This window comes from Lacerta agilis, chromosome 3, assembly GCF_009819535.1.
Source record: "Lacerta agilis isolate rLacAgi1 chromosome 3, rLacAgi1.pri, whole genome shotgun sequence".
NCBI lineage: Eukaryota > Metazoa > Chordata > Lepidosauria > Squamata > Lacertidae > Lacerta > Lacerta agilis.
In genome coordinates this window covers 69553443-69567238 of record NC_046314.1, presented here as the reverse complement: position 1 = coordinate 69567238, position 13796 = coordinate 69553443, and the positions used below count along the sequence as shown (strand labels likewise).

At 41.0% G+C, this 13796-nt stretch overlaps 1 protein-coding gene across 2 annotated transcripts; it reads left to right on the top strand.

Annotated features, from left to right (window-relative positions):
* The first annotated feature begins 226 nt into the window (after nt 1–226).
* On the top strand, nt 227–12374 carry SFT2D1 (SFT2 domain containing 1). Of its 2 annotated transcripts, none has more exons than XM_033144158.1 (8): nt 227–454; nt 4908–4994; nt 6345–6430; nt 8067–8148; nt 8639–8674; nt 9765–9823; nt 10779–10808; nt 11714–12374. In XM_033144158.1, the coding sequence occupies exons 1-8, from the start codon at nt 392–394 to the stop codon at nt 11751–11753; spliced, it is 483 nt and encodes a 160-aa protein (XP_033000049.1). In that variant the 5' UTR covers nt 227–391; the 3' UTR covers nt 11754–12374. The 2 variants fall into 2 exon arrangements, with proteins under 2 accessions (XP_033000049.1, XP_033000050.1); XM_033144159.1 differs by lacking the exon at nt 6345–6430 and adding an exon at nt 2438–2453 and having other exon boundaries at nt 235–454.
* The last annotated feature ends 1422 nt before the right edge of the window (nt 12375–13796 follow it).

Here is a 13796-nt window from a genome sequence, read left to right as displayed (position 1 = left end):
TCGGGTTCTCCATTGAATGTGCGGGGAAAAGAATGCCCCGCACATGGTGGCCTTCGGAAACGAGCCCTGCTGCGTGTGACTGAAGCAAAACGAGAAGGGGGCGTGACCAGCGGGTATTTTGATCGCTATTCGGCGAAGAGAAGGAGAGGGCGGGACTACTGATGTCGCCCGGGTGGAGGGTGGGATTTGGAGCCATGACGGTTGGCTGAACTCAACTCAAAGGTGTTTCCGGGTTTTCCTCGACGGCCAGCTTCCGGTTTAGCTTTCCCTCAGGAGGCGGTTGAGGCAGAGGAGCTGACAAGCCGAGAGCCCCGCGAGGAAGAACAGGCGGAACGTGTGGGCGCTTCTCGGCGACGGGGTTCGGCGGTGCTGAGGGGCAGCTGCCGCGGCCATGGAGAAACTCCGGCGGGTGTTGAGCGGGCAGGACGACGAGGAGCAGGGGCTGACGTCCCAGGTACGGGGAAACGCTTCGCCTGCCTTCTGGCCGGGCTCCTTCGCCGTTTCCTCAGGACGAGCGCCAAGACTCGTGATGCGCCGGGTCTGCGCCTATTTACTGGAGTCGAGAGCAGGCGCTGTCACCGGAGGAAAGGCGCCTCCTCCCCCTTGCCCTCACGGCCACTCGCTCTTCCTTCTGTCCCCCAGCCAAGGGAGGCGAAATCTTTCGCTTTCCTTCGGCCTTATTAAGGGAACGGAAACTAGTGGCGAGAAGTTGTTTATTATCTGTGGGCGGGGGGGTGGGGGAGGAATCCTGAGAGCATATATAAAAGGGGCAAAGAAGGGGGGGATCAGTGAAACCTCTTGCGGGCCTCCATAGGCAGTGGTTATTTGTGGGTGCCCTCATCCCCTTCTTCCCTCTGGGATGTACAGATGATTTGAGGAAGGGAGCAGACTCTGGATTTGACAGCATCTTTTCCTCTGGTGTCTCCCCCCAAATCTTCTGCAGGAGCCAGAGGACCAAGGAGAGTTTTTGCAATCCATGTAGATCTTGGGGAAGAGGCTTTTGTCCTTCTCGCCTTGGGGAAGGTGGGTCATTCAGATCAGAGGCAAGAGCATTTGTATTGTATACAGAAGGATTTAGGTTCCCACTCTGGCTTCCTCTGGAAGGACATGGAAATGTTTATATCTGAAATGCCTGGTGCAGCCTGAGGCATTGTTGGGAGGAGGAGGTGAAGTTGGGATGTGAGCATGAAAGGCAAGAATTTGTCACTGCTTCTTATTTTGCGGTGCTGCTAACGAATACCGTATGAGTATGGTATCTATCTGCTGCAAAAGGCTAATGGGCACAGATGCATCTGGTATCTCTTGCCCTTTTACTTACTAAAGAATAGCTTGGTCTGACCCCTTAGCTCAGATTGAGCAGTTGTGAAATGGAGTGGTGGTTTGCTAATTGTGGAGTGTGTTTAGTAAATAGCTCGCTCAGCTTCACCTATGAGCAACCACAGCACAAATGATCACATCTGTTTAACAGAGGCCTTGAAAAAGAAACATATTGGCCCCTCAAGGTTAACTGTCTATCTACTAACTGCAAATATAGATTATATTTCCTATCTGTTTTCAAGTTAATCTGGTCTGGCTTTAAAGCTCAGTAGAAAAACGTTTCTCCAAAAGTGGTTTTGTTCACTTCTACATGGCGGTAGCTGCGACATTGTATGATGGGTTATTTTGAGAATTCACCAGCTTCATAACATCTTAAAGGTAAAGGGACCCCGATGTAGGTCTAGTTGTGGACGACTTTGGGGTTGCGGTGCTCATCTCGCTTTACTGGCCGAGGGAGCCGGCGTAAGCTTCCGGGTCATGTGGCCAGCATGACTAAGGCACTTCTGGTGAGCCAGAGCAGCACATGGAAACGCCGTTTACCTTCCTGCCAGAGCGGTACCTATTTATCTACTTGCACTTTGACATGCTTTCGAACTGCTAGGTTGGCAGGAGCTGGGACTGAGCAATGGGAGCTAACCCCGTTGTGGGGATTCGAACCGCTGACCTTCTGATTGGCAAGCCCTAGGCTCTGTGGTTTAACCCACAGCGCCACCCGTGTCCCTCATAACGTCTTACTTAAAAGTAAAAATGTACCGGTATATGATATTCTGAAAATGCTACACATTTAGCAACTCATGAGACCTTTCAGTTCTGAAAAAATTCCCCTAATGTGGATTTAACTAGCTTCAGAAATGTATGGAACATACATGGACACACTACTGGGACAGGGTAATTATACTGAGTAAAGCGGAGAGTAAGCCATACATAGTTGTGTCAAGGCTAAACACCATAAATATGGATCACACATTTTCCTGGGATATTCAAAGTTTACAAAGTTCCTCTCAAAATGAGGAAACCCTAGTCTCTGATCAGGAATGTCAGAGTTGTTTGCTACCTCACCTTTGGGTGCTGCTGTTGAATGTTTGTATTTCTTTTCCTTGCTGCCTATATATGGATAAAGATTTCGATAGTAAAAGGTAAGTTATACATTGTTACATTTTGAAATCTTTAAATTTGTTTTGGTCATGGGAAAAGACATTTTAACAGAGTAGGAAGTCAACACAATGACCTAAGAAAGTGATACATTGTATTTGGTCCCTGATAATAGCTGTATGAATTAAAGGTGGGGACTGAAGAACAGCTGCAGATGCAACTATCTCCTTAAGCATGAGGCAAGGGCAGGCAGGGAGGGAGGTGGAAGAGATGTCTCTTCCACCTCCCTCCCTCCCTCCCTGCCCTTGGCTCATGCTTAAGGAGATAGGAGGCCTTCCATTTCCCCTCTGCAGGCTTTTCTTTGTTATTTTCTGTGGCCTTGTTTCTTCTGGGTAGATTAAAAAAAAAATAAGGCTTTTTATTTTAAATATTTAATTATAAATAGCTTGGCCAAAATTAAACCAGAATATAATCATGTTAAATCTACAAATTTTAACAGATCATAATGTTAAAAGTTGCATCTCAATATAAAGAACTAGCAGGGAGTACTCAGAGCTGCCCTCTTGCCAAGTTTGGCAACAATACCTATGCTAAAAAATGGGTTAAGTTACACCAAAGTCATGTTTTGGTCCTCCATCTTGATTCAAGATGGCAGCCAGTATCCAAACGTCAATGAAGAGTGCTGCCCAAACCTTGGGGACCCTTGTGCCAAGTTGGGAGATGATATCTTGAGATGCATCCAAACTTATAGAGAACAAATGGACACACCCCTTTCCAAAATATATAGTAGATGAAGTATGGGAGAAATTATTTTAGGTCAAAAATAAGTATGGCATGCCAAGTCCTATATAGTGGTGATAAGGGTTTGATGCAAGATGGGATGGGAACAGGAACTGGAAGTTGGCTTGGACTCCTTGGTTCCAGGAGATGCCACCATCTATCACTTGGAGCATCATACATTATGTCCATCAGATTAATCTTGTTTACTCATACTTTTACGACTTCTAACGGCTTATGCTGTGCTACTTGCTCTCAAAGCAAACAAGAACATTTCCATTTCACGTGAACATAAACTGCTCTGCCCACTTCAGTTCCTGCCCTTGTTTTTGGCAGGTTTTGAGCCCTTAATTGGCTCTATACTGGCAGAACACCTGTGTAAAGTACATGGTCTGCAATGAGCAAAAGTTTTGAGTTTCTTTTTTTAGAGTGGGGGCATGAGAGCAAGACATGAGAGTCTTCCAATAAAAAGGTAGGGAAGGAGTAAGCAGCAATAGGGGAAATGTTCTTCCTAGGTGATGTGTCTTACATAGCTGTAAATTAACATGCGTTAGTGGACAATCAATACTCTTAAGAGGGTGCTGGAGTTTTCAGGTCTTTAAACCTTTAAAGGGAATGCTGTGCAGAAGTGTTTGAAAATAAAGACCTGTTCATGTCCTGGACCTTGTTGTGAAGAGGGCCACCTCACCTGGCCATGTCCTCAATATTGTGCCCCTTGTTGGGGATCCCAGTTGCATGGATAAGCCTATGTAGCTAGCTCCCCCTTCATACTTCATGAATGTGTAAAGGTCAGACAGGGGTAGGCCTGGGTACGTGTAGGACATTGGTTCACAATATTCGCCATTGTGCATTCCAATTTCAAAGACAGCAAACTCCATTAATGAAAGATGTTCAATTGCAGATATCCTCAACTTTCTGTATTGAATCTCCAAAATTTGCATGCCGTCTACAATGGGTTTGAGGGAGGAGTAAGAACAATGTATTTTGCCCTAAACATATTGGAGAAAAAGCCAGATCCTGAAAAGACAGTGGTGTTCTCTGTTCAAAGTTCTTGAGTTGGGGAGGTGAAGAGACATCCTGTTCTGGACTGGGCTGCACTCCTCCGAAAGGTAGCTTGGTGCTCTTGAACACAATACTGTCCCTGGAGGTTCAGGTTTACAGAATCATAGAATTGTAGAGTTGGAAGGGCCCCTGAGGATCATATAGTCCAACCCTCTACAGTGCAGAATTATGCAGTCATCCCATACGCAGATTGAACTTGCAACCTTGGCATTATCAGCACTATGCTCTAACCCAGACATAGGCAAAGTCAGCCCTCCAGATGTTTTGGGACTACAACTCCCATCATCCCTAGCTAACAGGACCAGTGGTCAGGGATGATGGGAGTTGTAGCCCCAAAACACCTGGAGGGACAAGTTTGCCTATGCCTGCTCTTAACCAACTGAGCGATCCAGGCTGAAGTACACAAACTCTAATGGTGGGTTGTTAAAGTTTCGAGATTACTTACCTCGCACTGAGCTCTTCCACTTGGTCAAAAAAGAACCCTAGCCATGGAGAAAAGGCTTTTGGCTCAAATACATAGTCTGTACATGCTCTCTGTTATTCAGCAATTATGTGACTAGTAAACCGTTAGTTGAGAAACCTGTTTGTGTGAATTGGTCTAAGTCGTAAGATATAGTACTCTTAGAAGCTAATTTCTTTCTTTCTTTCTTCACCCACAGGTGCTTGATTCTTCAACTCTTAGTTTTAGTACTCGAGTCAGATGGTTTGCTATCTGCTTTGCAAGTGGCATTGTGTGTTCCATTCTTGTAAGTAAAAACTTTGTAGAACATATGAAAAGCAACTTGGTTTCTTGGATCTCTGCTTGTACTTCTTTTTACTTTCTGTTCTTGAACAAAAAAAATAAATTAGAGATACATAAAATTCCTTGGGCAAGCGATAGTAAATCTTGATGTTCAGAAACTGGTATAGCTCTCATGGCACTTTCTTGATTTCATTCTGAAATGAGATTGTATAATTGAATACATTTCACCTCAAAATCCCCTTGTCCCTATAAAGCTGTTATAGTGGTATATGCATTTGAGACCAGCCACCTAGTCTCAAATGCATATACATAAAATTTCTACATGCATGCAGATTTTTTTTTTTTAATATATGTGAGAAAGCCAATCAAACATAGCGCTCCTTGTAAGGGTTGTGCATGACAGGGTATATGTTCATATACTGCTGTTCACTTGAATTTATCAATCACATTTGCCTGTAAATATGAGCTCAGACCAATTTCAGACCTAACTCTTAAAATCAGTTGAGCTGGGACAGTGATAATTAAAATTATATTTAATTCATTTATATGCCACTTATATGCCAAAATGTCTTCACAATTAATAAAAATATCAGCATGAATATTTAAAAAACATTCAACCATTTTTCATAAGCTGTCAGGTAAAGCATTCAGATCTTAAATAAAGCATAGAACAGAAACTAGATGGAGATGGCCATTCCTTGTCTGAGAGATCTCCCAGATACAGTCTGGGTGTTCACACAGAAAAGGGGCTGCTTCACATCATGGCCATTCTTTCTTTTATAAATGAGGGCATGCAGGCCAAGGTCTCATTCGTAGATCATAAAGAATGGGGAAGCATTTATACATGGCCTGAGCTGTGCCACTTTTAGATTAAACAAGACTAGCCACATCTTTTTTACTGTTCTGAATGGAAGGTCCCTTGTAAGATCTAGGTTTCCTGGTGGTCTTATATTGAGAGACAGAAACCTGTACTAGGAAGTGCTGTTGATTTGAAATATTACTTCAAATAATTCGTTTCTTGAAGTCAGGAAGATGTGATTTACTGAATTGCCTTAAATTTGGGCTTCTGCTTTTTTAGTTGTACTTTGTAAGAGTTATTGTATAAATTGGTAGATAAACTGATTGACTTATACAATATACATGCATTTCTATTAATTCCAGATATTTAAGTCTGTCACAGTTAAACACTTAGAGGCAGTTAATTAACATCAGAATATCTAGTTGCCAGCAAAGGGTAATATTGGAATGTGCTAGATGTTTGCTGCTGTGTTGATTTTGCGTTAGTATAATATTTAACGCGTTACCACTCCATCACCATGCTTCTAAAGTTCACAACTGGGCTTATTTTGTATAGGGGACAGCAATGCTTTGGCTCCCAGGCGCTGGCACAAAACTCTTTGCAGTGTTCTATACCTTAGGAAATATTGCTGCATTAGCCAGGTATGGACAGATTTATTTATTTAAAAGTTTTAATGAGATGTGTAGTTTTACACTTCATTTGGAGAGAACTGCAAACCGAGAAAAACATTGTATATGGTACTTTTAAAAGAAAGGACATAATAAAAATTGAATCTCTTTGTAAAATGAAAACTGCCTTTCTGTGTTGCTGTTTGTTTACGTGTATTTGATGTGAGACCTTTAAAAAGAGAGAGGATGCATCTAGTCAGAAAATACTGACATTTCACAAAAGGAACTGGGGCACGCCTGCCTATCTGAGTAGATTACTAGTATGCACTCCACCCTTGTAAATAACCTCACAAAAATTAATAGCCTGCCAAATAAGTTGCTAGTTTGCAGGGGGTTGGTAGTCTAAGGATCTAGACCTCTACCCTCCTTCCAGCAGATGGCTCCATTTCTATGCTTTTACAAAGGAAGTTTCCCTCTTATAGGAGCCTAGGGACAGAGGGCTCCATCCCTTCTTCACCAACCCCCCCCCCCCAGCATGCAGATCCTTGTTGTGTATGGCTACCAGGCAATCATTTACATGCAAAACTGATTACATACACATTTTTTCCATGTACTTACCTCTTCTTCAAGATTAAGTAGTTTGCTCCACCACCAATTGTGTCTGTCAAGAACTTCAATTCTGAAGTTTTTGCACTGCAAAAAGTAAACTACTGCTGTTCTTTCTCTGCTTTGTCCCAGTAAAACATGGGTGCGTGTCTTTTTCCAGTAGCCTTGGAAAAGATCATTAAATATATCTGGATATTCTAGGAGTAATTAGGCACTGTGGCGCTGTGGGCAATTAGGTGGCGCTGTGGGTTAAACCACAGAGTCTAGGGCTTGCTGATCAGAAGGTCGGCGGTTCGAATCCCTGCCACGGGGTGAGCTCCCGTTGCTCGGTCCCAGCTCCTGCCCACCTAGCAGTTCGAAAGCACGTCAAAGTGCAAGTAGATAAATAGGGACCGCTCCAGTGGGAAGGTAAACGGTGTTTCCGTGCGCTGCTCTTGTTCGCCAGAAGTGGCTTTGTCATGCTGGCCACATGACCCGGAAGCTGTCTGCGGACAAACGCCGGCTCCCTTGGCCTATAGAGCGAGATGAGCGCCGCAACCCCAGAGTTGGACACGACTGGACCTGATGGTGAGGGGTCCCTTTACCTTTACCTTTAATTAGGCACTGGGGTACTTGCTGGTATTGCAGACATACCATACTTCTTAAAAATTAGAAAGCATCCTTATGCTTTTAAAGCAATGTTTTTATCTGTAACGCTGTACCCTTTTTTTGGTCTGCTAATATGACTTGCGTCCGAACTTTTGGCGGTTTTTAGAACTGGGTTAAAACTTGTAACTCTGTAATGCTTGAGTAATTTAAATCTGTGGTGATTCTAAGGAACAAGCAGAGAGTGCCAGTGCCACAAGGAGGAAGCTGCTTCATTAAATTCCAAAACTAGCTGGATTGCAAGTTCTTCCTATATTCTTCCTATATTCTCAATGTAAATCAGTTCTCTCATTATGCTTTTAACACTAATAGAGGGGTATGGGGTTTGAGCTATAAACAGTGTTGTTCAACAAATGCACATGCTTCTTTGGTTCAGTTAATGGCAGGCATGCTTATTGTTTAATTTCTTACAAACCAGTACTTGCTTCTTGATGGGCCCTATGAAACAACTGAAAAAGATGTTTGAACCAACAAGATTAATTGTGACAATTGTTATGCTGGTAAGCTACATCTTTTCTCCATTTGAAAATAATGAAGTGTAATGTTGAGTTTCCCTGAGGTTATTCTGGCAGGGTCACTATTTAAATTAGAATTTCATAAGATCACTGAGATGTCCCCCCCCCCAAAAAAAAAATTGTGTTATGTATAACAGATCTGTTTTTAGGAGGAATCAGAAAATGGTATGATACAAGCAGACAATTGAAGATTGTGTTCAATTTTATTAAGCTAATTTTGTCAGCAGAATAGGTAATTCAGGTTAGGTTATGACTGTGTAGTGAGCTTACGTAATGCTTAGGTGGTCTCTTTTGATTTTGAAATGAGAAAATGGAGGGGAATGGGTACATAGTGCTTCTGGAAACATCCTAAATAAAACTGCCAAGAATGCACTAACTTTGATAGATTTTCTACATTCCAGAGTTTTAGTGGGAGAATATTGCATAAATTATGTATTGTTTAAGTATATACTGATATGACTCTCCTTTTCTCCAGTTGTGTTTTATCTGTACCCTATGTGCTGTGTTCTGGGTAAGTAATATTGTCTTAATGCCAGCCTTTCTGGGTGTATTGGCACATTTGGAATTTTGAAAGTGCACCACCCCCTCTGTTTGTTCTTCTTCACCCTCCCTTGGTTTATTCCCCTCCCAACAAAAAGTGCAGTACACACACTTTGTGTTTCCAAGGGGTTTGGGTAAAAATTTGATCTAGTGGAGTTAAAACAGACCTCTTGAATTTGCCTGGGTTCTCCAAAATTCCATCAAATTAAGCTTATATTGGTAGACTAGACAATAAAAATCGCAAATCTAATGTTTGCCAGCACCACGGTAACATTGATCCAATGCAGAAAAACTTCATAATTTTAAATAGGATGACAACAAAACTACCAATAAAATACATAAAGCTTTTGTAGACACAGAGGTAAAAAAGGAAATTCCTCAAGAGCACCATTACACCCAGGGGTGCCGTACTGGTGACCCCTTACCAGATTTAATGTGTCATCAGCATAAGTTAGTTCAATGTTGAAAGCTGGGTCTGTAGGCTTTGCTGTGTCTAACTGAAGTCTGAAAGGTCCTTGGGTTTAGGGCTTGTGTAACACACTCTGAATCTAGCACAGGGAACCTGTGGCCCTCCAGACATTGTCGGACTATGACTCCCATCACCCCTAACCATTGTCCATGCTTGCTGGAGATAATGGGAGTTGGAGTCCAACAATATGCAGAAAACAATATGTCCCCCACTCCTGCTCTTAGTGTTTTTACTACTGATGTAATCCTGGCCGTGTAGTGTTTACTTTCATTTTTAATGAAAACATCTAGTTAACATAATATTTTATATGGGGTAAGCCAGTCTGGTGAAAATATTTGCATATTTAATACTGCAGTCCTATATAAACCTGCTTGGGAATAAGTCCCATTGGCTTTGGCAAAAGTTACTTCCTAATAAATATGCATACTTTGGGCTATGCCCTCTAATGGAAGTGTATAGCAATGCATTTTGCTCAAGTGTTTTAATCAGAGTTAATTTGCCATTGGCGCTTCTTGAGACTCATTTTAAATTTATTGATTTTAAAAATAGTGTCAACAAGCTCACCCTATGTTCCTTATCTCTCTCTCTCTAGTGGGGTAAGAAAGGGCTAGCTCTGCTCTTCTGCATTCTGCAGTTCTTGGCAATGACCTGGTAAGTCATTATAAACATTTTTAACACTACTGTCATATAAAACTCATCATGTAAGTACGGTATGTTATCTTGCAAGCTATGCAATGTGATATTGCTGTCTTGATCCATAGCCTTTTTAAAAAAAGTATCTCCTCTGCTTCATAACTTACTGCAGGTATATATAAAAAAGCAGAATTGTTTTATCTTTTCTCTCTCCTTCTCTGCACCCTCTCCCACCTGTTGCTTGGATTTTGAGGTCTGAGTAGGGCTATAGGATTAAATATGTATGTGTGCATATTAGTAGTTTTCAAACTCTGTTCTTGTGAGCTTTGAGATTTCTGTGGAAGTTACCAGGAGCTGCCCAATGAGATCAGGAGTAATGAAAGCAAGGGAAGTCCATTTTTTTGTAGGCATATACCGTTGGAGGTCATCCAGTATTAGATGGGGGAAATAGATTCCAAATGGTTTTTTCCTGTAAGCTTTTTCTAAATTTAAATGTATTAAACGGCATGTTGGGGCGAAGATAGTGTCCTATTATATTACAGCCTTGTTTAGTACTAGCCTAGTAACCATGTGCAACAAGGTATTTCATGCTGGTGAATGAGTGCATTAGCGCAAGGACACTGTGTTCCATCCCACCTCCGTCAGACCCTAGCAGGCTAGTCACTTGTGCTTATTTTCAAGGCCGTTTTTGCTTCCTCTTGGACTACTTCGGTTCTGTGGCAATTGCATAAGGCCAGCTTGTGTACCATCTTGCAGGAGGCTGTGTAATTTGCTTGCAACAAATCTGAAATGGAGAGTGGATTCAGGAATGCCTTGGCAGTACACCTAGTTCTTTCAAAAGCCCTTTTATTCTAAATTTACATATAATCTGAATAGGTAATCTAAAGGACATATTGCAACAGGTTGACATTGTAGAAGGTGGAGTAAAACAGGAAGAGTGAGCTAATGTTAACTTTTCCTCTTTCTCTTTCAGGTACAGTCTGTCATATATCCCTTATGCACGGTGAGTCAGCTTGGTCTTTTGCCCTGCAAAAATAAGAGCCTGTATAGTTATCTTGCAGCTTTTTAAAACTGTTCTTGTGAGAAACTATTCTTCAGATTTTTTTCTATGTAATCAAATCTAGCACATCTCACATCAATAAGTATTTTACAATTGCTATCAAAAAGCAAATTTCCTGTTACACTCAACTTAACCTTGTACTGTGCATCTTCTTACCAAGTAGAGCTTCTAATATTCCCTTCCTTAAAGGGCAGAGGATTATTTTGAAAGCAACACACTAGTTCTTGTGATGCCTAGTTGACAACCTGCCACCAAAGAACAGCTAATTGTGTACGCTCTGTCTTGATACATGCTTACTTGAAAGTAAGTTCTGTTAAATTCAGTGGCGTTTATTCCTATGAAAGCATATTGCTCATCATGATATACTGCTCAAAATAAAACAGGGACAATTTCATGTGCGAATGTATTTATTGAAAGCATACTGAGGAAGAAGATTCCTTTCTCAGACCATCAGTAACACAGTAGCCTCGTTCACACAACATGGTAAGTCAAACTATAACTTGCTGGGACCATGCAAACTCCTGGAGAAATGCTCACAGGTGTTTATTTCCACCCTGGTCCTTTTTAGCTTTGCACTGAACTAAGCTAAGTTTGGCTTAGCATGCTGTCCAAAACCAGATTTGTGGTTAAGGCATTTCTTTACTGATCATGAGATGCAGTCAAGGTTTGATTGAGTCATATAAACCAGATTTGGTACTGTATCTGATTTCCTGGAGTTCATTTGGTAACTAGATGTTGTTATCACAATTGTTGTGAGTGTTATGATAATAAATGTGGTTGATAAAATTAACATGCAGTATAGGCATACAACACATGGTGAAATTATCTTTTTTTCTTTTCTTTTAAAGGGATGCAATGCTAAAATGTTTCACGTCCTGCCTAGGCTAAAGTGAACTGAGAAGAAATCTGCAATATTTTTGGAAGCCAACTACATTTCTCCCAAGTTTACTTGGATTGTTTCAGCACCCGAAATGGTGAAATCCACTTTCCACAATAGATTAAATTGTGTTAGCAAAATAATCTTTTAAAAACACACAGCACTGGCATATCAGGAAACCTTTAAATATTTGTTCTTAAAATATTTGGTAATCTCAAAGTCTTAAAACTGTTGCATCAGGTTTGGCTAACATAGTTTAATCTCAAAACTAGATCAAAGTAGTCTTTGGATTTCAGGTAAAATGCATGTAAATACTTTTGTCTAAAATTTGCTATTTATCGTACCATTTGTGCATTATTGTTACATGCTTTTCCCAAAGAATTTTAAAATTATTGTAAAATGAAGTATTTGCCAAATTTATAGCTAATGGGGCTTTTTGAATAGTTAAAGTATGTGTTAGCCTGGAAAGACTGTAAATGTGTAATGCTGTTTTTAAATGCTTGAACTTCTTGTTAAGCTTATATTTTAAATGCCAACTTTTTGTACTGTGATACTTAAAATACACTTGACTAAAAGTGCTTATGAGTAATATATTAAATCATTGACTACAAAATAAATATACTTTAAAAATATGCACTCTTGAATTGAAGATCTTCCTGCTTTGTAGAATTTCACTTGGATATTACTGGGTTGGTTGACATCCCATGCCAAACCATTATAGTAGATCCTTGGGCTCATGCATTCCCTTCACACGTTCAGTTACATACTTCCTGTTTACTACTACTTCTTCTGTGATCACTCAATCACAGATTACTTAGCTGAGTAAGATTGTCTTCCATTAACACGGTCTTAACAGTGAGTACACTGTAGTTTCCAGGGGACTGAATCTGTAACAGGTTATGGAAGTAGAGAACACAGTTGGTAGATTAAGGATATAGACAGATGCACATGGAGGGTATATAAACATTGGTGCAAATGTGTATCATGTGCTGCTGAAAGTCAGGAAACGTAAGTCGTATGTAGGATTTATTTGAATAAAATATTAAAGATGGATTGTAGTGTATCTTAGTAATGCTAAATAAAGTGACAATTTCCAGCATTAGCAAGCAACCTTAAAAACTACTTTAAGAGTTAATAAAAGCTTTAGAATTCGAGAAAAACGCCATCTTTGATGTTTAGGCACCATGTAATTTTGGCATCACGCAAATGGCCAAGGGGAAGAAAGGGTTCTACAACCAATTTGGCTAGGTTGGCTATTTATACAAGCCTTGTAGTGGGGTGAAAAGTTAAATAGCATTAGTGTTTTTACTTGCTAAATAAAAAAAAAAACTCTCCCAAGTAGAGGAAGGGATGGATAATGCTTATACAGTGGTACCTCTGGTTACATACGCTTCAGGTTACATACTCCGCTAACCCAGAAATAACGCTTCAAGTTAAGAACTTTGCTTCAGGATAAGAACAGAAATTGTGCTCTGGTGGCGCAGCGGCAGCAGGAGGTCCCATTAGCTAAAGTGGTGCTTCAGGTTAAGAACAGTTTCAGGTTAAGAACGGATCTCCGGAACGAATTAAGTACGTAACCAGAGGTACTATTGTAGTTCAGTGTAAGGCGGCTTTTAAAATGGATGTCTTATAGAGGTGCGGAATGATGAAGGGTGCGAGTACATAGTGTATAAATGTTTCGTTCAGCTTCTTTGCACGTCATGTTAGTGTATTGGGGCCCTGTGTGGGTGTGCTCCTGGTTTGCTAATTCCATGTACAAATGGGATGAGATCTGGGTTACAAACCAAGCTTTATGTTGACAAAGATGGGGGGTTAAGCTGTTCCTTCTTTCTCCCCAAATCCTACTTAACCTTAAAACTGCAACCTATAGAGGAGACATACTGTGCCTGCAATCCCTTTTGGGTTTGAATCTTCAAGCTGATCTTATGCCTATAGCATCCTACCTGCTCAGTACACACCTTTGTTGTTTTTTCTTCCCCAACTGCGCTTTTGGGAGCGAGTACAGTACATCCACGAACAAGTAGCTGCTCGTATCAACTTGAACAACCTCTTCT

Bases quoted from the DNA above. Each gene is read 5' to 3' on its own strand.
- SFT2D1 (XM_033144158.1), top strand. From the start codon at position 392: ATGGAGAAACTCCGGCGGGTGTTGAGCGGGCAGGACGACGAGGAGCAG. The intron at 455-4,907 runs GTACGGGGAAAC...CTTCACCCACAG, and splicing joins AGCAGGGGCTGACGTCCCAG to GTGCTTGATTCTTCAACTCT. The intron at 9,824-10,778 runs GTAAGTCATTAT...TTTCTCTTTCAG, and splicing joins CAGTTCTTGGCAATGACCTG to GTACAGTCTGTCATATATCC.